Below are 26,597 nucleotides of genomic sequence, written 5' to 3'. Positions count from 1 at the left end.
TGGCTAATAGATTTTCAAAAGACAAGCTGACATCTCAAACAGTGAAAACTTGTTAAGAACAGAAGTAAAAATTTTTAGGGAAAAATAGAAATCTGATGACTTGTTCTTATTCAAACCATATATAAGAATAAGAAATTGAAAATTTTATTTATGTTTTCATTTTTTAAGTGTAATTTCAGAAATGTCACTTCTGTTTTTCTAGTCTTTCTCAGTATGAAATCATCTTGAAGCAATGTAAAAGAAAACATATTAATTTATTCTGTAATTTTTGTGATAAATATATTTACTTTTATTTACTCCTTCATTTATTATTATTCATGCTATTTACTCAGAAGGCAAAAATCTCACTGAGAAGGTGGTACTTATTAAAGAGGAAGGAGAGACCCATTTGGCAATCCAGGAAACAAGGTGTCCTTCCAAGGGGAACAGCAAGTGCGACAGCCCAGAGGCAGATTATAGCAGTGTCTGTGAAGGACACAGAAAGTGAAGAACTACTAAAGAGCCTATTGATGAAAGTGAAAGAGGAGAGTGAAAAAGTTGGCTTAAAGCTCAACATTCAGAAAACTAAGTTCATAGTATCCAGTCCCATCACTTCATGGAAAATAGATGGGCAAACAGTGGAAACAGTAGCTGACTTTATTTTGGGGGGCTCCAAAATCACTGCAGATGGTGTTTGCAGCCGTGAAATTAAAAGATGCTTACTCCTTGGAAGGAAAGTTATGACCAACCTAGACAGCATATTCAAAAGCAGAGACATTACTTTGTCAACAAAAGTCCGTCTAGTCAAGGCTATGGTTTTTCCAGTAGTCATGTATGGATGTGAGAGTTGGACTATAACAAAAGCTGAGCACTGAAGAATCGATGCCTTTGAACTGTGGTGTTTGAGAAGACTCCTGAGAGTCCCTTGGACTGCAAGGAGATCAAACTGGCCAATCCTAAAAGAGATCCTGGGAGTTCATTGGAAGGACTGATGTTGAAGCTGAAAAACTTCAATACTTTGGCCACCTGATGTGAAGAGCTGATTCATTTGAAAAGACCCTGATGCTGGGAAAGACTGAGGGCAGGAGGAGAAGGAGACGACAGAGGATGAGATGGTTGGATGGCATCACCAACTCAAGGGACATAAGTTTGTGTAGGCTCCCGGAGTTGGTGATGGACAGGGAGGCCTGGCGTGCTGCAGTTCACAGGGTTGCAAAGATTCGGACACGACTGAGCAACTGAACTGAACTGAACTGTGAAGGAGAGCAAAGGACAAGGGTGGAATTTGTGGGGCCGAAAGTGACAGTGAATGAGGTCAGAAAGGTTAAAATCATAAAGTAAGATCACATACGGCTTTGTAAACCATGGTAAAGAACTTTGGCAAGCAAAATGAAAAGCTAATGGAGGATTTTTAGAAGAGAAGAAATGTAATCTGACAAATTTTAAAAGGGTGACTATGGCTAGTGCAGAACCACAGACAAAGGGGGAGTGAACAAGGGTGGAATGCAGGAGACCCGTTAGGAGGTACTGCAATAATCCAGTCCAAGAAATGATAGCACCAGAGAGAGGGTAGATTCTGCATTCTGAGATCCAGAGCCCAGGAGCTGCCACTTGCTCACAGGGGAAGCCTACAGGGAAGATGAGCCTTCGGCCATTTACTCCACCTGGAACACGTTCTCTTCGTAGAACAGAGAAGAAGCAAAACCGCTGTACACGTGCAAGGCCTCGTGCCCAGCATATATCTGTGAATAGCTAGGACCCTCTCTAATCTGCCTGAGTGTGTATGCAGCCTTGCATGTATACACAGCCTCCCAGACCACCAGTGATATGCAGAACTAACGAGGCCCAGTCATTCCTTAAATCTCCTTTGGAAGGAGATTTCTTCTTTCCCAACCAGAATTACATCATTCTACATAAAACACTGGTCTTCACATTCTTTTGCCATTAAAAAAAAAAACCCGCTATTGTTTCCAATACTGTTCCAGAGATTTGTGCTTTTTCTACATTTGCTCCAAATCGAGTGAGTCCCTTCCAGGGGTGAAAGCAAAGCTACCAGTTTTCACAGCTCGCCCCATCCTAGCAAAACCACCATGATTATAACCAGTGGTGGGAATGAGCAGAACAGGAGATGCCTCAAGTACTAAAACACCATTCACAGTTCTCACTCAAGGCTCAGTGGTTTTTCTCCATATTTTTATACAATTTGATCACCTTCTCAAGTCCTTCACTGCCTGTTTTTTGACCATTTTATTGATATTTATGACTGCTTTTTCATAAGCAGTTTTGTCAAGCTTCTCACTCAAGCCATTCCTGCATTGAATACATTTTAAACATAATTTGCCTAAGCAACCTACTAAAAAATATCATAGAAAATATTTTTAAACATTGCTCAGTATGGAAACTGCCTATATACTAAAATCACTATTTTCTTTTGACTGTTAACATGTCTTTGTTGAAGAGCTTACTCAGGTGGCCTTAAGTAGAAAGAGTCTCTAAGCAGAGTAAACAGCATTTGTAAAGACACAGGAAGCCTGCTAGGAAACTGCACCCTTAAGTGTAGGGTGGGTAACTATTTTTAGCTCTCCCTTCCCTGCTACAGATGAGCTCAAATCTCTTACACCCTAAAAATGCCCTTTTCTGGCCACATGCAACTCAATGTTTTAAGTCCAGGCTCTTTCCTCTTCTTCTCCATTGACTTTCTTGGAAAAGATAGTCTGAAAAGTATTTAAAACATCCCTTTCTCACCTCTAGTCATTCCTCAGTCCAGTATAAGAAGGCTTCTTTTCCAACTTTATTAAAATGACCCGCAGAGGTACCCAGTAGCCTCTCAGATTTACCGAATCCAATGAACAATCTTGTTCCTTACTATACTCAATCTCCTTGCTCCGTTTGTCAGTACTGCAACACCATTTTCTCCTTTTGAATCTCCACTCCTTGGTCCAATACTACCTTGTTTTAGTTCTCCTCCTACTGTTCTGATCATTTCTTCTGCAGATCTTTTAGTTGGACTTTCTCTTCCTGCATCGACCCTGAAATGTTAGTGATCTCTCAAAACTCTAATGTTAACCCACCCCTCCCACATTTTCTCTCAAAGAAATTTCAGCCAGTTATCATTGCTTCACACTGATGACCCTCAAACCTTTATCTCCAATTGTTAAAACTTCTCTCACAATATAATACCATTTCTAATCACTGAAAAATAGCTGTACTTCAATGTTCCACAGTGAGTTCAAATCCATCACTATCTGAAACTGAATGTATCATACCCCAATCCCACACCCACTCTTCCCAGGTATTCCTATCTTGTTTGCTGGCATCAACATCATCCAGTCACCTAACCTAGAAACCTAGATTTAATCTATGATTCTGTCCCTTCATTCTCTTCTTTCTGCTGCCCATGACATCCAATTCAGCTATAAGCCTCGTTGCTTTTACCACAGGAATATTCTCACATCTCTTCTGCCCCTCATTCCTTATATGCTGAGGCAGCCATTTTGACACACCTGTGCAGAACGAACTTTGTCAAAAGCGCTGCATCAAAAATGAATTTGGAGCCCAAGTTAGCTCTCTTGCTAAGACTAGAATATGATGGCCTTCGAATATTTCGTACAGTACTTTCAGATCCTGCCAGTGAATGTCTCCAAACATTCTGCTGATTAATAACAAGTCAAAATTGGGATCATTTAGTTTGCCATTTACTTCTAAATGTATCAGTTTTCTAATTATGTTATTTTCCATAAGTAAATGGCTCTTCCCTTACACTGCACATCTACACAACTTTCAAACCTCATGAGCCCTAAATTTTCACTGGATCAAAAAATACCCTTCCAAGACCTGAATGGCATGGAGTAATAATATGTCAGACAAAATGCATGGTAAGTCTATTAAATAGCAACTACATTGTATACCACAAAGCAGATGAATACTATGGAAGTGATATTCTGTGACTCCAAGGCTAAGATATAAAAGGCATTGCAACTTCCACCTTAGTTCCCTGGACTGCCGTCTGGGGAGAGCTCACCGTTGTACCACACAGACACCCAAGCAGCACTAGTGGGAGGCCTATGTGGAGAGAAAGTGAAGTATCTTGGCCAACTGCCAGCATCATTTTGGCAGCTATTCTGAATCAGCCCCCTGGAAGCTTCCTCAAGCTTTCAGCCCCATCAATGTCATCTTCAAATAACTAAATCCCCCAAATAATATCTGACTCTCCATAATAGACATGAAGCCACAACCGACCAGACAAGCATAATTCATGACTCACAGAAACCATGAGATAATAAATGTTTTCTGAGTGAAAAAACAAACAGAACTCTACTTCCAACTACATGTAAAAATTTAAATGGTTCACAGACACATCATTAATGGGGGGAAAAAAAAAAAAAACTGACAGTGAATTCCCTGGCAGTTCAGTGGTTAGGACTCTGCACTTCTACTGCGGGCAGTCCAGGTTCAATCCCTAGTCAGAGAACTAAGGTCCCACAAGACACAGGGCACAGCAAAAAAAAAAAGAAGAAAGAAATTGACAAATTCAACTCCACAAAAATTAATCTTTCGTTTCTCAAAAGACATTGTTCAGAAAGTGAAAAGGCAAACTACAGAGTGGAAGAAAATATCTGTAAAACACATCCAATAAAGGACCTTTGTACGTGTTAAATCGCTTCAGTCATGTCCAACTCTTGGCGACCCAACGGACTATACAGCCTGCCAGGCTCTTCTGTCCATAGGGATTTTCCAGTCAAAAATACTGGAGTAGGTTGGCATTTCCTCCTCCAGGTAAAGGACCTTTACCAGTGTATTTAAAGAAAGCTTAAAAATCAACAAGAAGACAAATAACCCAATATTAGAAAGGGCAACAGATTTGAATAGAATCTTGACAAGAAGGATAAACAGATGGCAAAGATGATATAAAGAAACTTTCTTTTAATAAACCCTATCCTATAAGCAGATAATATAAAGGTTAAAAGTAAAGATCCATCATTTAGCTCTAGTTTCTATAAAAACTACTCAGCACAGAGCCAAATGAAGTATGACTCTCAAGAGGTTGGTTAGCAACTTTCAGCAGGATTCATGCAGTAAACAAAGCAGATAACTGCTAGTGTTTCAAAAAAGTGAATGGTAAATGATAAGGCAACAACAATAAACAAATCAAAACTGAATCATGTCAAGTGAGAAGTAGGACATGACATTAACCACTGAAATTCTAAAAATGCTTAGGAGAATTTGAAACTTTTCATTAAACACTTCAAACGTGCAAGACAGCAAAGTTAAGCTGTCAAATATAAATAATTGTGTAAGTTGCACTTAGGAGTACACAACCAAGGAACCAAATGGACCAAATTCTCTTCTGCATCTAGTAGAATCTAGTCTAAAAGTAGCAGAGACTATGAAGAAACACCACTCCTCCCCCTACCACTTAGAGAGAGACGCATGCACGCACACACACACACACATCTGTGAGGATACAAGTAAAGCAGCTACGTAAGGAGAAGAAACTGAGTAAGTTTCATTTCTTACCCTCTTCTGCTTCATCCTCCTGGGGTGACAATGGGCCCCCTCCACTAGTAGGAGTGACTGGATCCTCCTTCTCAGACTCTCGCTGTAGACTCACCACCTCATATATTGCATCCCCAGCATTGGTATGGCCTTTTCCCTCAGACTGAGAAAGATATAAAAATGTGTTTAAACATTAGAAATTTGAAGGAAACACTGAAAGATGGTGTATTTCAATGGTCATTAAAAAGAGCTAAAATGAAGAAGAGCAGCAGGTCATGTTTGATCTACAGCATGTCTGAAGTTGAGAAAAATCTTTCAAGTGCAATGTTCACATTACATTCTAAATGTATGGTTCTTTTAGTATTATTTTAACCAATACAATAAAACCTATTAACCATTGGGAAAAAAATCTCAATTTCTTTTATCAGAAAAACCTAAGACACCACAGAGTCCAGGGCAGACAGATAAGCAAGTGATGCTGGATTCTTAGGATTGACTACCTTGCTCTGAGATAAAGAGATACCAGCTATATCCATCAACTAATTCATGGAAGTAGGTAGTTTTCATCTTACAAATGGCTTACATTCTAAATGGCCTTTTTTTAAGGAGGAAAATTTCCAAGGCAATCATTAATTAACCAACTTAGCATGGCCTACAAAGTCCTAGATAAACTGAACCTTGCCTCTCTCATGAGCCTCATCTCATATTCAAAGACTGTTACAATACTATTCTTCAGCCACTCTGGCCTTGTTTCAGTTCTGAGAACTTTTTCTCCTTTCACCCGCCCAACGCCTTGGGATATCTTTTTCTCTCTGACGATACAGCTTTTCCTCCTACTCTTTGCTAACTACCATCAATATTGGATCCTTATTTCTTCATGTTACTTCTGTTGATGTTGTTCACTGGCTTTGTCGGGTCCAATTATTTGTGACCCCATGCACTGCTGCATGCCAGGCTTCCCTGTCCTTCACTATCTCCCAAAGTTTGCTCAAACTCATGTCCATTGAGTTAGTGATGCCATCCAACCGTCTCCTCCTCTGTTACCTCCTTCTCCTCCTGCCCTCAATGTTACTTCTACAAAGAATCTACATTCCCATGTTTTCAGTTCTCATCACAACTTTTCCTTCTCCCTCAATGCATTTACTATAATATAACTACACATTATATTTTTATTATATTTGTTTAATGGCTATCTCATCCACAACAGAGGAAGTATCATATGGGCAGAGATGATGTTGACTTTCAATCAGAAACAATATGGTACCTGACACATAGTAAGTATTCAAAAATATCTGTGAAATCAATGATTAGACTAATGGTAAAACATGAATTTTAAAGTCAAATAGACCTGAGTCTGAATTCATATTTCACTACAAGTTAAGAGTGTGGTCTTGGACAAAATACTTTGCTGAGGCACATTACCTCTTATCAATAAAACCAAAATAAACCATCTCATTTATTAAGGAGATTAAATATAATAATACTTAGAACATGAAATTAGAGTGACGGGAATAAATTTTTATTACTATTATTATCTCAGTTTTTACACCATTTTACTATACTCTAAAGAACATAAAATAAGAATAGTATAGGCATATATAGAGGTATAATTATCTCAAATATCTACCTGTACTGTAATTCATTTAATTACAAAAACATAACTACTTTAATTATTCATTCTTTTCAAGAATTTCTTCTGAACAATAAATCAAATTTCAGGCCCATTTTCAAGCCATTTAGCAAATAATAAAAGGTAAAAATGTCCACTGCATTAAACATGGGAGAAAAAGAAGACAGCCATGAAAAATTACATGGTTAGGTTTAAATCAAACATTTTTTGTTGTTGTTGTTGTAATTCTACTATATTCAGGAAACAAAGATCTCAATCCCTAAAGCAACAACTAAACTAATTATATAAAGAAATACAATAAAAATGAAATACTAGAAAACAAGATGGCAGAGGAGTAGGTAGACATGGAGTATATCTCTCTCCATGGATACATCAGGAATACACCTTCAGACACAGAAGTGCATGCAGAACACCAGCTGAGAGCAGACAGGAGTAGCCGAGCAGCGGAGAAGAATATATAGAATCACGCAAAACTCGGGCGGATGGAGGAACTAGGAGGAAAAACAGGAGTGTTACAAGGACTGGACCTGCCCTTGGTGGGTGGGGGAAGTGAAGCAGGGGTCCGATCCCCACATCAAGGCAATCTGTCTGAGTCAGAGGAGAAACATTTAAGGCTGAGAGTGAAACAGCTGATCTGTGGCAGCCTAAATGGAATAAGAATCAGACAGTTCTTGCTGCAGCCATACATACCCCAGACAAGGATGCAGGTCCCCTAAAAGGGGCAGCAGCTGGGAGCTGGAGCTTAGGGACTGTGGAGCAATCCCAGGGCAGGGCTGCTCTTGACTGGAGAGATGGACCAAGGGGATGTGAGGGAGGAGACTGTGGTGGGAAATGCCTGTGGAGAAAAGCCAGGAAGCCATGGAAGCAAGGCCATACTGCTGAGTCAAGCATAGGGCATGGAGTCATCACCATAGCCTCTCTCTCCCCATAGGCCACCATTAGCAGCAGAACAGTACAGAGCCTGGCCCATCAAGTGCCTGACACACCAAACTACAGGGTAGGACCCCAGCCAGGAGGGACTCTCTATATGCCTGACAAACTGAACAACAGAAAAGGACCCCAGGCACAGGAGCCCTCTAAGTGCCTGAATGGGTGGAACTACGGAGAAACACCAAAGAGGCCTTCTGATCACCAGCTACCGGAGGCTCCAAAAAAGACACTGATAGGGCCATAACTTCTGCAGCTGAGGCAGTCCGTGTCCCTGCACACTTGGCACCACCAGGGTCCCCATGACCCAAACAGCCGTGCCACCTTCACACTCAACCCTCACTGGGACACAGCTGCCACAGGCAAAAAAAAAAAAAAAGTCTTGCATCTATGCATGCGGGGGGTCTTCTGCTGTGTCCGGCTCTTTGCGACCCTGTAGACTATGGCCTGCCAGGCTTCTCTGTCAGGGGGGTTCTCCAGGCAAGAATACTGTAGTGTATTGGCCAATACTGATAGCCATACCCTTCTAGAGAACTATATTTCCTGCTGCCCTAGCCGTGAACTACCCTGATTCTGATCCTAAACAATGGAGTTGGAGAAATCAACTTTCCTGTCATCAAATTACACTACAAAGCTACAGTCATCAAGACAGTATGGTACTGGCATAAAAACAGAAATATAGACCAATGGAACAAGATAGAAAGCCCAAAAATAAACCCACGCACCTATGGGTACCTTATTTTTGACAAAGGAGGCAAGAATATACAATGGGGCAAAGACAGCCTCTTCAATAAATGGTGCTGGGAAAACTGGACAGCTACATGTAAAAGAATGAAATTAGACCACTTCCTAACACCATACACAAAGATAAACTAGAAATGGATTAAAGACCTAAATGTGAGACAAGAAACTATAAAACTCTTAGAGGAAAACATAGGAAGAATACTCAATGACATAAATCAAAGCAAGATCCTATATGACCCACCTCCTAGAGTAACGGAAATAAAAACAAAAGTAAACAAGTGGGACCTGATTAAACTTAAAAGCTTTTACATAGCAAAGGAAACTGTAAGCAAGGTTAAAAGACAACATTCAGAATGGAAGAAAATAATAACAAATGAAATAATGAAAGGGGATTAATTCTCAAAATACACAAGCAGCTTATACAACTCAATACCAGAAAAACAAACAACCCAATTAAAAAGTGGGAAAAAGACCTAAACAGACATTTCTCTAAAGAAGAAATGCGACCTTTGTTAGCCATCTGCCAACAAACACACGAAAAGATGCTCAACATTGCTCATTACGAGAGAAATGCAAATCAAAACTACAATGAGGTATCACCTCACACCAGTCAGAATGGCCATCATAAAAAAGTGTACAAATAATAAATGCTGGAGAGTGTGTGGAGAAAAGGGAATGCTCTTGCACTGTTGGTGGGAATGTAAATTGATAACAGCCACTATGGAAGACTGTATAGAGATTCCTTAAAAAACTAGGACTAAAACCACCATACAATCCAGCAATCCCACTCCTAGGCATAAACCCTGAGGAAATCAAAATTGAAAAAGGCACATGTATCTCATTGTTCACTGCAGCACTATTTACAATAGCTAGAACAGGGAAACAACCTAGAGGTCCATCAACAGATGAATGGATAAAGAAGTTGTGGTACATATACACAATGGAATACTATCCAGCCATAAAAAGGAACTCATGTGAGTCAGTTCTAATAAGTGGATGAACCTAGAGCCTATTATAGAGTGAAGTGAGTCAGAAAGAGAAAGATAAATATCAAATACTAACTCATATATATACAGAAACTAGAAAAATGGTACCAAAGAATTTATTTGCAGGGCAGCAATGGAGAAACAGATATAGAGAACAGATTTATGGACATGGGGAGAGGAGTGGAGAGGGTGAGATGTAGGGAAAGAGTAACATAGAAACTTACATTACTATATATAAAATAGATAGCCAAGGGGAATTTTCTGTATGTTTCAGGAAACTCAAACAGGGGCTCTGTATCAACCTAGAGGGGTGGGATGGGGAGGAAGATGGGAGGGAGGTTCAAAAGGGAGAGGATATATGTATACCTATAGCTGATTTATGTTGAGGTTTGACAGGAAACAACAAAATTCTGTAAAGCAATTATCCTTCAGTTAAAAAATAAATTAATTACAAGAAAAAGAAAATAGTAATCAAACATTCAAATAATCTGAAAGATGGCAGCAAAGGAGAAACAAAGAAATGTATAAAAAGAAACAAGCAGAGAATAAATATTAAAATGGTAAACTTATATGTAAACATATCAATAGTTATGCTAAACATAAATTGCCTAGATGTAACAATTGAAAAACATAATTCTCAGGTTATGTTGAAAACAAGACACAATTATAATCTGTCTACCAAAAAACCCACTTTTAATACAGTGACATAGGAAAGTTGAAAGTAAAATGAGGTTAGAATATATACCATGAAAACACCTATCAAAAGAAAGCTGGAGAGACTATATGAATAAAAGACAAAGTTGACTACCAAGCAAGAAAAAACAAATCACTAGGTATAAAGGACACTGCTGCTGCTGCTGCTGCTAAGTCGCTTCAGTCGAGTCCAACTCTGTGCGGCCCCATAGACGGCAGCCCAGCAGGCTCCCTTGTCCCTGGGATTCTCCAGGCAAGAACACTGGAGTGGGTTGCCATTTCCTTCTCCAATGCATGAAAGTGAAAAGTCAAAGTGAAGTCGCTCAGTCGTGTCTGACTCTTGGCGACCCCATGGACTGCAGCCTACCCGGCTCCTCCGCCCATGGGATTTTCCAGGCAAGAGTACTGTAGTGGGGTGCCATTGCCTTCTCCCATAAAGGACACTACACTATGTTAAAAAGATCTAGTCAACAAGAATATATAAGAATCTTATAAACGTATGTAGCTAACAACAGGCTCTCAAATATATGAAGAAGAAAATTCACAGAAATGAAGAGACGGACAAATCCACATTTACAATTAGAAACATCAACACTTCTCTCACAGAAATGAAAAGAAGTATATGAAAATTTAGCAATGTTTAGAAGAACTGTACATTATCAACAATAGGATCTGATATGATATATCACTCCATTCAATAACAGAAGAATACACATTCTTTTCAAATGCACATGAAACATTCACCAAAACAAACCATGTCCTGGGTTATAAAACAAACTTTAAGAAATCTTTTTAGACTTAATAATGTTTAGTGACCATAATATAATTAAACTGAAAATCAACACCAGAAATATGTCTGAAAAATCCCCAGATACTTGGAAATAACACACTTCTAAACACTCCATGACCTTGGACGTGGGGTAACTCCTCTTGGCCGCCGCCCTTCGGGCATGGGGTCCTTCTGGATGCCAACATCCGCTGGGTCATGGAAAAAGCTACAGAGTTCCAGAAAAACATCTATTTCTGCTTTATTGACTATGCCAAAGCCTTTGACTGTGTGGATCACAATAAACTGTGGAAAATTCTGAAAGAGATAGGAATACCAGACCACCTGAACTGTCTCTTGAGAAATCTGTATACAGGTCAGGAAGCAACAGTTAGAACTGGTCATGGAACAACAGACTGGATCCAAATACGAAAAGGATACAGCAAGGCTGTATATTGTCACCCTGCTTATTTAACTTATATGCAGAGTACATCATGAGAAACGCTGGGCTGGAAGAAACACAAGCTAGAATCAAGATTGCCAGGAGAAATATCAATAACCTCAAATATGCAGATGACACCACCCTTATGGCAGAAAGTGAAGAGGAACTAAAAAGCCTCTTGATGAAAGTGAAAGAAGAGAGTGAAAAAGTTGGCTTAAAACTCAACATTCAGAAAACAAAGATCATGGCATCCAGTCCCATCACTTCATGGGAAATAGATGGGGTAACAGTGGAAACAGTGTCAGACTTTATTTTTTTGGGCTCCAAAATCACTGTAGATGGTGACTGCAGCCATGAAATTAAAAGACGCTTATTCCTTGGAAGGAAAGTTACGACCAACCTAGAGAGCATATTCAAAAGTAAAGACATTACTTTGCCAACAAAGGTCCGTCTAGTCAAGGCTATGGTTTTTCCAGTGGTCATGTATGGATGTGAGAGTTGGACTGTGAAGAAGGCTGAGCACCAAAGAATTGATGCTTTTGAACTGTGGTGTTGGAGAAGACTCTTGAGAATCCCTTTGGCTGCAAGGAGATCCAACCAGTCCGTTCTGAAGGAGATCAGTCCTGGGATTTCTTTGGAAGGAATGATGCTAAAGCTGAAACTCCAGTACTTTGGCCACCTCATGCGAAGAGTTGACTCATTGGAAAAGACTCTGATGCTGGGAGGGATTGGGGGCAGGAGGAGAAGGGGACGACAGAGGATGACATGGCTGGATGGCATCACTGACTCGATGGACGTGAGTCTGAGTGAACTCCGGGAGCTGGTGATGGACAGGGAGGCTTGGCGTGCTGCAATTCATGGGGTTGCAAAGAGTCGGACACGACTGAGCGACTGAATTGAACTGAAACACTCCATGGATCAAAGAGGAAAACTCAAAGTAGAAAATATTTTGAACTGAACAAAAATGAAAATACAACAAGTGAAAATTAGTGGGATACATCTAGGATTTAGAGATATAAATATATGTATTTCAAATGAGCCATCCAGAAATCAATAATCTAAACATGCACCTTAAGAAATGAGGAAAAGGAGTGCAAAATAAAGTAAACAGAAGTAAAATAATAATAATAAAGATAACAGCACAAATCAATAAAACTGAGGACACAAAAAATTTTAAATCAATGAAACCAAAAGGTAGTTTCTTTACAAAGATCAATAAATTGATAAACCTCTAGCTAAATTCATAAAACAAAGAAGATACAAATGATCAATACCAGGAACAAAAGCCTGGGTATCACTATATACTTCATGAATTCAAATCGATAATAAATACAGCAAAGAATCCTATGCATATTAACTGTACAACTTAGAAAAATGCACCAAATTTAAGCTGTACATAATAATTTGATACACTCTATATATTGCAAAATAGCTACCACAATAACATCCTTCACATGACATAGTCTTAGTAATTTACTAAAAGATTGTATTCTTTCAGTAGAAGTATAGTTGATTTATATGTTTCACATATACAGCAAAGTGATTCAGTTTTATGCACATATGAGTGTATATACATGTATATATGTGATATATACATGTATACATATTCTTTTTCAGATTCTTTCCATTATAGGTTATTACAAAATATTGAATATAGTTCCCCATGCTATACAGTGAAGTGAAGTGAAAGTCACTCAGTTGTGTCCGACTCTTTGCAACCCCATGGACTATACAGTCCATGGAATTCTCCAGGCCAGAATACTGGAGTGGGTAGCCTTTCCCTTCTCCAGGGGATCTTCCCAACCCAGGGATCAAATCCAGGTCTCTTGCATTGTAGGCGGATTCTTTACCAGCTGAGCCACAAGGAAAGCCTGTGCTATACAGTAATTCTTTGCTTTTTATCTAATTTATATGTAGTAGCATCAGCTAATCACAAATTCCCAACTGATCCCTCCCCTAACTGATCATATTTAAATAGGTTTAAATCAACATGCATCTTCAAAAGGGAAACTTCCTCTTATGCTTTTTAACTCTAGTAACTGATAAAAGGCTTTACCTCCAAGTGAAAAGAATGTTAAGGCACCTGAAAGCAAAGAAGAGATCTGGGAGGAGGGCAAAAAATAGTTATTTTAACATTAAACCTGTTTTTAGCCCAGAGCCCAAAACAAGCCTAAAGGAGGCCTGAGCTAGGACAAGATTTAAGAAAGTGCAGCTACTTCCATCTCCAGCCTGGATCATACTCTCCTCGAGAATAAAGAAGAGATGGCTCCCTTCCTTTTAATAAGGTTCAAGCCACAGGAGCTTCTGAGAGCTATGATGAACTCTTGTCATGCCCTAAAATCTACCCTTTTCTTCAGGCAAGCCTCCTCCCTCTAAACGATGTCAACTAAAAACACAAAACAGGATGGTGGCCTCCGGAGAACAGCTTATAAAGAAAGAAGCTTTTCTTCTCTCCTTAACAGTGATCTCCAGTCTTATCTCTTGAATATTATGACTCTGCTTCTCATTTCTCTATAACTTCCCCTTGTAGGCCAGCAAAATTTACCACCCCAAAATGTCTCTTTGGAATTTAGATTATTTAGAGTTGGAACCAATCAAGGCCCAAAAGACTCAGGAAAAAGCTTTGACCTTCCCCCTCACTGCCTAAATTTAGATAGCAGGCCTGTTCCTGGAACAGAGCTACAACAACCTGCAAAGGATATGGGCTAGGTGTGATGGGGAAACTCAGTAGGGCCTAGATTTCAGAGTCCCCTCTGTCCCATTGTCACTGTGTAGCCCAGTAAACATCTGTTTACCAAACATTTGCTTTCCCAGATCCATATGAACTACCTCTTTTTCCAAAAACACTCTGCCCAACATGCTCTTTTGTCTTCAACTGAAGATGGTATTTAAGTTGAGGGATTTGGCCATTTTGGTGAATTACTCAGTTTTCCTTGGTCTCTCCAATGTATATGCTGTGTGCTAAGTTGCTTAGTCATGTCCGACTCTTTGTAACCCTATAGACTGTAGCCCACAAGGCTCCTCTGTCCATGGGATTCTCCAAGCAAGAATACTGAGGTGGGTTGCAATGCCCTCCTCCAGAGGATCTTTACAGTGCAGGGATCAAACCCATATCTTTTATGTCTCCTGCATTGGCAGGCAAGTTCTTTACCACTAACAACACCTGGGAAGCCCTAATGTACATGTGCTACTAAACTTTTTATTTTCTTCCTTTAATCTATCTCATGTCACTTTAATTCTTATCAAGAATTACCACCTAGTCAAAAAAATGGTTTTTCCAGCAGTCAAGTATGGATGTGAGAGTTGGACTATAAAGAAAGCTGAGCGCCAAAGAATTGATGCTTTTGAACTGTGATATTGGAAAAGACTCTTGAGAGTCCCTTGGACTGCAAGGAGATCAAACCAGTCAATCCTAAAGGATATCAGACCAGAATATTCATTGAAAAGACTGATGCTGAAGCTGAAGCTCCAATACTTTGGCCACCTGATTCAAAGAGCTGACTCATTGGAAAAGACCCTGATGCTGGGAAAGACTGAAGGCAGGAGGAGAAGGGGATGACAAAGGATGAGCATCACTGACTCAATGGACATGAGTGTGAGCAAGCTTCAGGAGATGGCAAAGGACAGGGAAGACTGGAGTGGCTTCAGTCCATGGGGTCTCAAAGAGTCAGACATGACTGAGGGACTGAGCAACAACAAAGCAGAATCATAGGAGATGGTTCTTGGCATGAGTCCATCTTCTCCCCAGTTGCCAGTCTTCTTATTAAGGCAATATTTCCTTTCCCAACAATGAGTATTGGCTACTGAGAGGCAAGCAGCTAAACATGAGTTCATTAACAAGCATAAGGATTACTATTTTGAGCTAAGGGCAATCAAAACTCAGCAGATTCTTGAAAGCTCTTCTACCTCTCCCTCAATTGCCTAAATTTACATAAGAAAGGGAGAAAGCTGCTAAGAGAGATATCCTTTTACTTAAGAAACTTATCTTGTAACAGGACTACCTGTTTGTTTGTTTTGTTTTTTTAATTCCCCAAATATCTCCTCCCACTTCCTGTGAATGACCTTCCTCCTCTTTGCATTCCCAGATTCCTCCCTGTTCCCTGGATCAGGATGGAATATAAGCTTCAATTACCAGCTGCCTTTTGAGTCTTCATATCTTTCTAGGGCTCCCACAAGCACATAATTAAATTTTCCTCCTATTAATCTGTCTTATATTTTTTTACGTATTAGACCAGCCAAAGAACGTAAAAGGGAAGAAGAGAAATTTTGTTCACCCTTAAAATATTCCTTCTCTACTGTGATCACAGAACATGACTCACAAAGATCCTCAAAGGGGCTTCTTTTAATCACCACTTTCTTTCATTCTACTGCTATGGTCCCTCCCTTTTCTAAACCCCACAGAATTCTGTACATTATTTTTATCTAGTATTTATCACAACCCTCCAAGTAAAATGGCAATTTTTATACATTTTCTTATTAATACAAGGTGACACAAAGTTCCTTTGGGGATAAGGTTGTTATTTGAAATATCTTATTCTCACTGTGCCACTAGAATAGATATTATAAATTAATTTTGAATTAACTTGACTACAACAATCATGGAATTATTTGTACTAAAAATTCACTAATCCAAATGTCACAGAATTTTAGAAATAAATTCAGTAATACTACTAACCCACATTATTAGTTTATAATAAGAAAACCAAGGCTTCCAGACATAAAGGGACACTCAATAGGTTTATTTTTTTTTTAACTATTTACTGAGAAAAAGCTTTATCTGTCACATTTATTTCATATAAAAATTCAAAACATTTCATGTACCAAATCCAACATATATGATATACACTACATCTCTATACCAGAATAAGTGAGAAGAAATGGAGTAGCCATCATGGTCAACAAAAGAGTCCAAAATGCAGTACTTGGATGCAATCTCAAAAACGACAGAATGATCTCTGATCGTTTCCAAGGCAAACCATTCAATATCACAGTAATTCAAGTCTATGTCCCAACCAGTAACGCTGAAGAAGCTGAAGCTGAACGGTCCTATGAAGACCTACAAGACTTTTTAGAACTAACACCCAAAAAAGATGTCCTTTTCTCTATACGGGACTGGAATGCAAAAGTAGGAAGTCAAGAAACACCTGGAGTAACAGGCAAATTTGGCCTTGGAATACGGAATGAAGCAGGGCAAAGACTAATAGACTTTTGCCAAGAAAATGCACTGGTCATAACAAACACTCTCTTCCAACAACACAAGAGAAGACTCTATACATGGACATCACCAGACGTCAACACCGAAATCAGATTGATTATATTCTTTGCAGCCAAAGATGGAGAAGCTCTATACAGTCAGCAAGAACAAGACCAGGAGCTGACTGTGGCTCAGACCATGAACTCCTTATTGCCAAATTCAGACTTAAATTGAAGAAAGTAGGGAAAACCACTAGACCATTCAGGTATGACCTAAATCAAATCCCTTATGATTATACAGTGGAAGTGAGAAATAGATTTAAGGGCCTAGATCTGATAGATAGAGTGCCTGATGAACTATGGAATGAGGTTCGTGACATTGTACTAGAGACAGGGATCAAGACCATTCCCATGGAAAAGAAAAGCAAAAAAGCAAGATGGCTGTCTGGTGAGGCATTACAAATAGCTGTGAAAAGAAGAGAAGTGAAAAGCCAAGGAGAAAAGGAAAGATATAAACATCTGAATGCAGAGTTCCAAAGAATAGCAAGAACAGTTAAGAAAGCCTTCTTCAGCGATGAATGCAAAGAAATAGAGGAAAACAACAGAATGGGAAAGACTAGGGATCTCTTCAAGAAAATCAGAGATACCAAAGGAACATTTCATGCAAAGATGAGCTCGATAAAGGACAGAAATGGTATGGACCTAACAGAAGCAGAAGATATTAAGAAGAGATTGCAAGAATACACAGAAGAACTGTACAAAAAAGATCTTCACGACCCAGATAATCACGATGGTGTGATCACTGACCTAGAGCCAGACATCCTAGAATGTGAAGTCAAGTAGGCCTTAGAAAGCATCACTATGAACAAAGCTAGTGGAGATGATGGAATTCCAGTTGAGCTATTCCAAATCCTGAAAGATGATGCTGTGAAAGTGCTGCACTCAATATGCCAGCACATTTGGAAAACTCAGCAGTGGCCACAGGACTGGAAAAGGTCCGTTTTCATGCCAATCCCAAAGAAAGGCAATGCCAAAGAACGCTCAAACTACCACACAATTGCACTCATCTCACACGCTAGTAAAGTACTGCTCAAAATTCTCCAAGCCAGGCTTCAGCAATATGTGAACCATGAACTTCCTGATGTTCAAGCTGGTTTTAGAAAAGACAGAGGAACCACAGATCAAATTGCCAACATCCGCTGGATCATCAAAAAAGCAAGAGAGTTCCAGAAAAACATCTATTTCTGCTTTATTGACTATGCCAAAGCCTTTGACTGTGTGGATCACAATAAACTGTGGAAAATTCTGAAAGAGATGGAAATACCAGAACACCTGATCTACCTCTTGAGAAATTTGTATGCAGGTCAGTAAGCAAGTTAGAACTGGACATGGAACAACAGACTGGTTCCAAATAGGAAAAGCAGTATGTCAAGGCTGTATATTGTCACCCTGCTTATTTAACTTATATGCAGAGTACATCATGAGAAATGCTGGGCTGGAAGAAACACAGACTGGAATCAAGATTGCCGGGAGAAATCTCAATAACCTCAGATATGCAGATGACACCACCCTTATGGCAGAAAGTGAAGAGGAACTAAAAAGCCTCTTGATGAAAGTGAAAGAGGAGAGTGAAAAAGTTGGCTTAAAGCTCAACATTCAGAAAACGAAGATCATGGCATCCAGTCCCAACACTTCATGGGAAATAGATGGGGAAACAGTGGAAACAGTGTCAGACTTTATTTTTCTGGGCTCCAAAATCACTACAGATGGTGACCGCAGCCATGAAATTAAAAGACGCTTACTCCTTGGAAGGAAAGTTATGACCAACCTAGATAGCATATTCAAAAGCAGAGACATTACTTTGCCAACAAAGGTTCGTCTAGTCAGGGCTATGGTTTTTCCAGTGGTCATGTATGGATGTGAGAGTTGGACTGTGAGGAAGGCTGAGCGCCGAAGAACTGATGCTTTTGAACTGTGGTGTTGGAGAAGACTCTTGAGAGTCCCTTGGACTGCAAGGAGATCCAACCAGTCCATTCTCAAGGAGATCAGCCCTGGGATTTCTTTGGAAGGAATGATGCTAAAGCTGAAACTCCAGTACTTTGGCCACCTCATATGAAGAGTTGACTCATTGGAAAAGACTCTGATGCTGGGAGGGATTGGGGGCAGGAGGAGAAGGGGACGACAGAGGATGAGATGGCTGGACGGCATCACTGACTCGATGGACTTGAGTTGGTGATGGACAGGTAGGCCTGGCATACTATGATTCATGGGGTCGCAAAGAGTCGGACACGACTGAGCGACTGATCTGATCTCAATCAAATGTAAATTTCACTATGTCATTTAAGGTCAGATGCTCCAAAAACTAAACATAACTTAATTTGTCATTATTATTAAGAGTTTAAAAATCTCCATAATAATCAGCAACCCTTTTCCAGAAAGTTTGTTCATCATAATAATCAGATGTGCTTACAGAAATCTCAATTTAAATTACTTGCTGCTGCTGCTGCTAAATCGCTTCAGTCATGTCTGACTCTGTGCGACCCCATAGACGGCAGCCCACCAGGCTCCCCCATCCCTGGGATTCTCCAGGCAAGAACACTGGAGCGGGTTGCCATTTCCTTCTCCAATGCAGGAAAGTGAAAAGTGAAAGTGAAGTCGCTCAGTTGTGTCCGACTTCACGACCCCATAGACTGCAGCCCACCAGGCTCCTCCATCCATGGGATTTTCCAGGCAAGAACACTGGAGTGCGGTGCCATCACCTTCTCCGTTAAATTACTTAAACCCTACTAATTCTACAACATATGTTTTGTATTTCAAGAAATGTCAAGCTACATTAAAATATGTTGTACTGGCCTCAAAATGTTTTGCATTTCCTGAATTAACCTAATGTAAATAACATTTCTTAAGATTACCTTTAAAATGAATATAAATATTTCTTTCTTCGTTAACACAATTTTTTCTCTATAATTGCCTCCGATTGCTCTTTAGAGTTTACCATAAATCTACAAATGAAGCAAGGATTTAAGAACCATCCCCTACATGTTTTCAGTGCTGCTGACTCAGCTGATCCCTTGAAACTGAGCTCTATTTTACAATAACTTCACCTAATCAGCTATTTTTCTTGAAACTATCTTATTTATATATATTCCTAACTTATGAAATAAAAGATTACTGAATTCACTGAAGTGCTGCTTTTTCCAAGCTCCTATCTCCATATGCTTTCACACTTTTATCTCTAACATAACTTGTTATCAATTTTTACGAAATTTTGGTACCAGCGCAAAGTAGAAAATACTTTTAAGAAGGACAACACAGCTAAGAATGTTGCACACCATTACTGGCAACAAAATCAACTATCTCCGAACACAGAAAATAATTTCAACATTTCAAACAACTAGTATTTTAAGAGCAATACCATAGTCTTAAGCGCAAGAATATTATCTATACCTTAAGAAAATATATTTGACTATGAAATAAGCAAAATTTCCTTATTTAAATATCAATTAGGTTGCTAGTTCACCATCATACCCTTGTCACATTATTCTCCAAGTGAGAAGCTTTTTGTTTTTATTAAATTTTCAACACACTAAAAGAATATAAATCTTTAGATAAAAGGATCATTTATTCCTCACTAATAGGCCACTTGATAACATGGCCTCGGTAATGTGTGATTTCTTAAACTCCACACAAATGAAAGACAAGGGAGAGGTACTAGTACTTAATGAAAAGAACCCAAGTCACGGTGCTTACCATTTTGCTTTGCTTCACAACTGGCTTATTACTTTTTAAATGCATTGCAAAAGAGTCAGTCAGTCAGTTCAGTCGCACAGTCGTGTCCGCCTCTTTGCAACCCCATGAATCGCAGCACGCCAGGCCTCCCCGTCCATCACCAACTCCAGGAGTTCACTCAGACTCACGTCCATCAAGTAAGTGATGCCATCCAGCCATCTCATCCTCTGTCGTCCCCTTCTCCTCCTGCCCCCAATCCCTCCCAGCATCAGAGTCTTTTCCAATGAGTCAACTCTTCACATGAGGTGGCCAAAGTACTGGAGTTTCAGCTTTAGCATCATTCCTTCCAAAGAAATCCCAGGGCTGATCTCCTTGAGAATGGACTGGTTGGATCTCCTTGTTGTCCAAGGGACTCTCAAGAGTCTTCTCCAACACCACAGTTCAAAAGCATCAGTTCTTCGGCACTCAGCCTTCTTCACAGTCCAACTCTCACATCCATACATGACCACTGGAAAAACCATAGCCTTGACTAGACGGACCTTTGTTGGCAAAGTAATGTCTCTGCTTTTGAATATGCTATCTAGGTTGGTCATAACTTTCCTTCCAAGGAATAAGCGTCTTTTAATTTCATGGCTGCAGTCACCATCTGCAGTGATTTTGAAACCCCCAAAAATAAAAATAAAGTCTGACACTGTTTCCACTCGTTCCCCATTTATTTCCCATGATGTGATGGGACCAGATGCCATGATCTTCGTTTTCTGAATGTTGAGTTTTAAGCCAACTTTTCACTCTCCTCTTTCACTTTCATCAAGAGACTTTTTAGTGCCTCTTTACTTTCTGCCATAAGGGTGGTGTCATCTGCATATCTGAGGTTATTGATATTTCTCCAGCAATCTTGATTCCAGCTTGTGCTTCTTCCAGTCCAGCATTTCTCATGATGTACTCTGCATATAAGTTAAATAAGCAGGGTGACAATATACAGCCTTGCCGTACTCCTTTTCCTATTTGGAACCAGTCCATTGTTCCATGTCCAGAAAAAGAGTACATATATATTTAAGGAGTCTCTCCTCTCTGGCTTACATTTTCAAAACTTAAAATCCTAATTTTTGATATCTGAAAATACTAATTTTTCAGACCTTAAAAACACTAATTTTTAAGACCTTGGTAATGGGAAAGATTGAAGGCAGGAGGAGAAGGAGACAACAAGAGGATGAGATGGTTGGATGGCATCACCAAATCAATGGACTGGAGTTTGAGCAAACTCCAAGAAATAGTGAAGGGCAGGGAAATCTGATGTGCTGCAGTTCATAGGGTCACAAAGAGTCAGACATGACTTAGTGACTGAACAACAACAAATTTTCAGAATAAATCCTTTTCAGAATAAATAAATTCAAGTTTTCAATGAAGGCCTATAATAAACAATCTATTCTCATTTCAGTACCCAGAATGAAAACCTGCTTTACTCTATTTCCTTTGAGGTAGTCTCATAGTAAGATACACTCTATAGCACAATACAAATCAAACCTGAAAGTAAATGGTAACAGCTGAATGTCTTATAGTTCTTTCTTTAAGCAAAATAGGACCAGCAGAACATAAAATTATTCAATGATTTTAACAAGTATAAAACAAACAAAAAAAAAAAACAGTACTACAAAGGTTATATTCTGATAACCTTCTTATGAAAGAATCCTGCCAATAAACACTTTATGGATGATGGAATGCACAGCATTTATTTTTAGTAATAAGAAAAAAAAGAAAAAATAATTCATCAAATTACTTCTTAAGCAATTTATTAATGTAGCAGCAGGTGATGTCACCATAGTTTAAAGACATGAGTATCTTCAATTCATTATGAATTCTACTTTGGGGTATTTTAAAACTGTCATTTAAGAGAATTCCCTGGTGGCCCAGTAGTTGGGACCCCACACTCTTACTGTTGAGGGCCTGGGTTCAATCCCTGGCTGGGGAACTAAAATCCCACAGGCAGCGTGGTGTGGCTGAAAAAACACAAAAATAAAAGCAAACCAAAAAAAAAAAAAAAAACCTGTCAGTAAAAAATCACTCTGAAATGTCACAGTAATAAGCAGATAATATTTTAAGCATTAGTACCTTCCAAAATTCTCATTTTGCTACCAGCTGCTTTGGAAGTCCTCCCATAATTAATAATTGTTTTTAAAAAAAAGAAAATACCAAGTGATGCATAATTTCTACTTTAATGAGATATAACTGATATATAACATTGTGTAATGTGTATAATGTGTTGACTTGACATATTTATATATTGCAATATGATTACCACTGTAGCATAAGCCAACACCTCACATCGTTATCATTTCTTTCCTATGGTAAGAATAATTATGATCTAATCTCTTAACAACTTTTAAAATTTATAGTACAGTACAGTCAACCCTTAGTATCTATGGAAAGACTGGATTCAGGACCTCACTGTGGACACTGAAATCTACAGATGCTCACGTACCTCAAATAAAATGATATAGTACAGGTGGCCCTGCGTATCGGCAAGTTCTGCATCCACAGATTCAACCAACCAGGAACTGAATCATGGACTAATCCAAAGACCAACTAAACATTGGTTGAATCCACCCTTGAGGAACCCATGGAAAAAGGGCCCACTAGATTGTTGACTACAATCACTAAGTTTTCTATTAGACCTCAAGAACGTTTTTCTATCTACTAATTTACAGTTTCTACATAATTTCTTAACTATAGCATTTCAGCAGAAAGAAATGAGTTCACTTTTACAGTATCTGCTATGTCATTCCTCTAAATGTTGGCAACAAAAAGTTTTTGGCACTTGCATCCATATTTTGATGAGGTATTCACTCAGCAAAATCACTAGCAGAGGGCTAGACTTCCAAATCCAGAAAAAAAAAAAAAAAAACAGAAAAAAAGACTGAATTTTCTAAAAAAATTTAAAAAAAAATTTTTTTTTAAATCAAATTGCCAACATCTGCTGGATCATCAAAAAAGCAAGAGAGTTCCAGAAAAACATCTATTTCTGCTTTATTCACTATACCAAAGCCTTTGACTGTGTAGATCACAATAAACTGTGGAAAATTCTAAAAGAGATGGGAATACCAGACCACCTGACCTGCCTCTTGAGAAACCTGTATGCAGGTCAGGAAGCAACAGTTAGAACTGGACATGGAACAACAGACTGGTTCCAAATAGGAAAAGGAGTACGTCAAGGCTGTATATTGTCACCCTGCTTATTTAACTTATATGCAGAGTACATCATAAGAAATGCTGGGCTGGAGGAAGCACAAGCTGGAATCAAGATTGCCAGGAGAAATATCAATAACCTCAGATATGCAGGAGAAGGAAATGGCAACCCACTCCGGTACTCTTGCCTGGGAAATCCCATGGACGGAGGAGCCTGGTAGGCTACAGTCCATGGGGTCGCGAAGAGTTAAGATACGACTGAGCGACTTCACTTTCACTGTTTCACTTTCATGCACTGGAGAAAGAAATGGCAACCCGCTCCAGTATTCTTGCCTGGAGAATCCCAGGGACGGGAGCCTGGTGGGCTGCCATCCATGGGGTCGCACAGAGTTGGACACGACTGACGTGACTTAGCAGCAACAGCAGCAGCAGATATGCAGATGACACCACCCTTATGACAGAAAGTGAAGAACTAAAGAGCCTCTTGATTGAAGTGAAAGAGTGAAAAAGCTGGCTTAAAGCTCAACAATCAGAAAACTAAGATCACGGCATTCGGTCCCATCACTTCATGGCAAACAGATAGGGAAACAGTGGAAACAGTGGCTGACTTTATTTTTCTGGGTTCCAAAATCACTGCAGATGGTGATTGCACCCATGAAATTAAAAGACGCTTACTCCTTGGAAGGAAAGTTATGACCAACCTAGATAGCATATTCAAAAGCAGAGACATTACTTTGCCAAGAAAAGTCCATCTAGTCAAGGCTATGGTTTTTCCAGTGGTCATGTATGGATGTGAGAGTTGGACTATAACAAAAGCTGAGCATCGAAGAACTGATGCTTTTGAACTGTGGTGTTGGAGAAGACTCTTGAGAGTCCCTTGGACAGCAAGGAGATCCAACCAGTCCATTCTAAAGGAGATCAGTCCTGGGTGTTCACTGGAAACACTGATGCTGAAGCTGAAACTCCAATACTTTGGCCACCTGATGCAAAGAGCTAATTCATTGGAAAAGACCCTGATGCTGGGAAAGATTGAGGGCAGGAGAAGAAGGGGACAACAGAGGATGAGATGGTTGGATGGCATCACTGACTCAATGGACATGGGTTTGGGTGGACTCCAGGAGTTGGTGATGGACAGGGAAGCCTATCATGCTGCAGTTCATGGGGTCCCAAAAAGTCTGACAGGAGGACTGAACTGAAGTGAATTTTCTAAAAATTTTTACTTTGTATTTAAAGCAAAGTAAAATGTATCATAATATTTTGGATTTGTACCCAGCCTCTCTCTGTCCCCAGTTTAAGGGGGTGAAGTATGAAAACATCTTGTCTCCCACTCACTCCTCAATCAACTGCAGTCTGACTTCTGCCCCAATACTCCTCTCAAGTTGTTCAGGTTTTATAGTCTAAGATCTTTATCTCTTATCTACCAATCATATCCCAATCTAACCTCCCTGCAGTACCTAATGCTGCAGGCCTTCTCTCCTGCTGGAAACAATCTCCCCCCTTGCTATTCCTGGCCTCACACTCGTGATTTTACCCCAAGATCTGTGCTAATCCTTCTACATTCACTTTGCTCAATCCTCTTCCTATACCAATCTTTTAAATGTCTCCTCTTTCAACATTTGGTCTTGGGGTAATTTCACCTATTCCTATTCACAATTCTCAAGCATTAACCACTTTTAAAATCTTTATTTACCAAGTGTAGGATACAAATATCTGACTGCTTACTAAACCTAAACGTCCCTTTGAAATGTGAAATTTAGCATGTCTAAACCTCTGCTAGCTTTCCTCATGAACCTGCAAACACTTCTCCTTGAAAGTCTATGTCAATCAGAACGATCAACAACCACCCAGTCACATAGAAGTAATCCTAGGTTTTGCTTTCCCTCAACCTCGCATCAAATCAAACACCAGATCTTGATTCTTACTTCCCTAAAGTCTCTCAAATACATCTTTTCTACTACCCCACTGCAAAATACCAGGCCAGATGAATCACAAGCTGGAATCAAGATTGCCAGGAGAAATATCAACACCTCAAATATGCAGATGATACCACCTGAATGGCAGAAAGCAAAGAAGAACCAAAGAGCCTCTTGATGAAGGTGAAAGACAAAAGTGAAAAGCTGGCTTAAAACTCAACGTTCAAAAAACTAAGATCATGGTATCCAGTTCCATCATTCCATGGCAAAGAGATGGGGGGGAAATGGCAACAACAGCAGATTTTATTTTCCTAGGCTCCAAAATCACTGTGGACAGTGACTGCAGCCATGAAAAAGATGGTTGCTCCTTGGAAGAAAAGTGACAACAAACCTAGACAGCATTATTAAAACACAGAGACATCACTTTGCTGACAAAGGTCTATACAGCCAAAGCTATGGTTTTTCCAGTAGTCATATATGGATGTGAGAGGCAGACCATAAAGAAGGTTGAGCACTGAAGAACTAATGCTTTTGAACTGTGGTGCTAGAGAAGACTCTTCAAGAGTCCCTTGGACAGCAAGGAGCTCAAAGTAGTCCATCCTAAAGGAAATCAACCCTGAATATTCACTGGAAGGACTGATGCTGAAGCTGAAGCTCGAGTACTTCAGTCTCCTGACGCAAAGAGCCAACTCACTGGAAAAGACCCTGATGCTGGGAAAGGCTGAGGGCAGGAGGAGAAGGGGACAACAGAGGATAGGTTGAATAGCATCACCGACTCAATGGACATGAACCTGGGCAAACTCCAGGAGATAGTGAGGGACAGGAAGGCCTGGCATGCTGCAGTCCACGGAGTCACAAAAAGGCAGACATGACTTAGTGACTGAACAATTATCCCCACTGCCATCGCCTTTCTTCA

The 26,597-nt window shown here is 39.6% G+C and overlaps 1 protein-coding gene across 3 annotated transcripts in view; it reads right to left on the bottom strand.

Moving 5' to 3' along the window:
• Nucleotides 1–26,597, bottom strand: part of RABGAP1L (RAB GTPase activating protein 1 like) — a 739,452-nt gene that overhangs the window by 566,363 nt on the left and 146,492 nt on the right. For all 3 annotated transcript variants that reach the window (XM_070768910.1, XM_070768911.1, XM_070768912.1), the window contains one exon: nucleotides 5,497–5,638. In XM_070768910.1, the coding sequence (XP_070625011.1) occupies nucleotides 5,497–5,638 (142 nt within the window). The remainder of the gene's footprint in view (nucleotides 1–5,496; nucleotides 5,639–26,597) is intronic.

The sequence above is a fragment of the Bos indicus genome, chromosome 16 (genome assembly GCF_029378745.1).
Source record: "Bos indicus isolate NIAB-ARS_2022 breed Sahiwal x Tharparkar chromosome 16, NIAB-ARS_B.indTharparkar_mat_pri_1.0, whole genome shotgun sequence".
NCBI classification, from domain to species: Eukaryota; Metazoa; Chordata; class Mammalia; order Artiodactyla; family Bovidae; genus Bos; species Bos indicus.
This window is presented reverse-complemented; position numbering and strand designations above follow the sequence as displayed.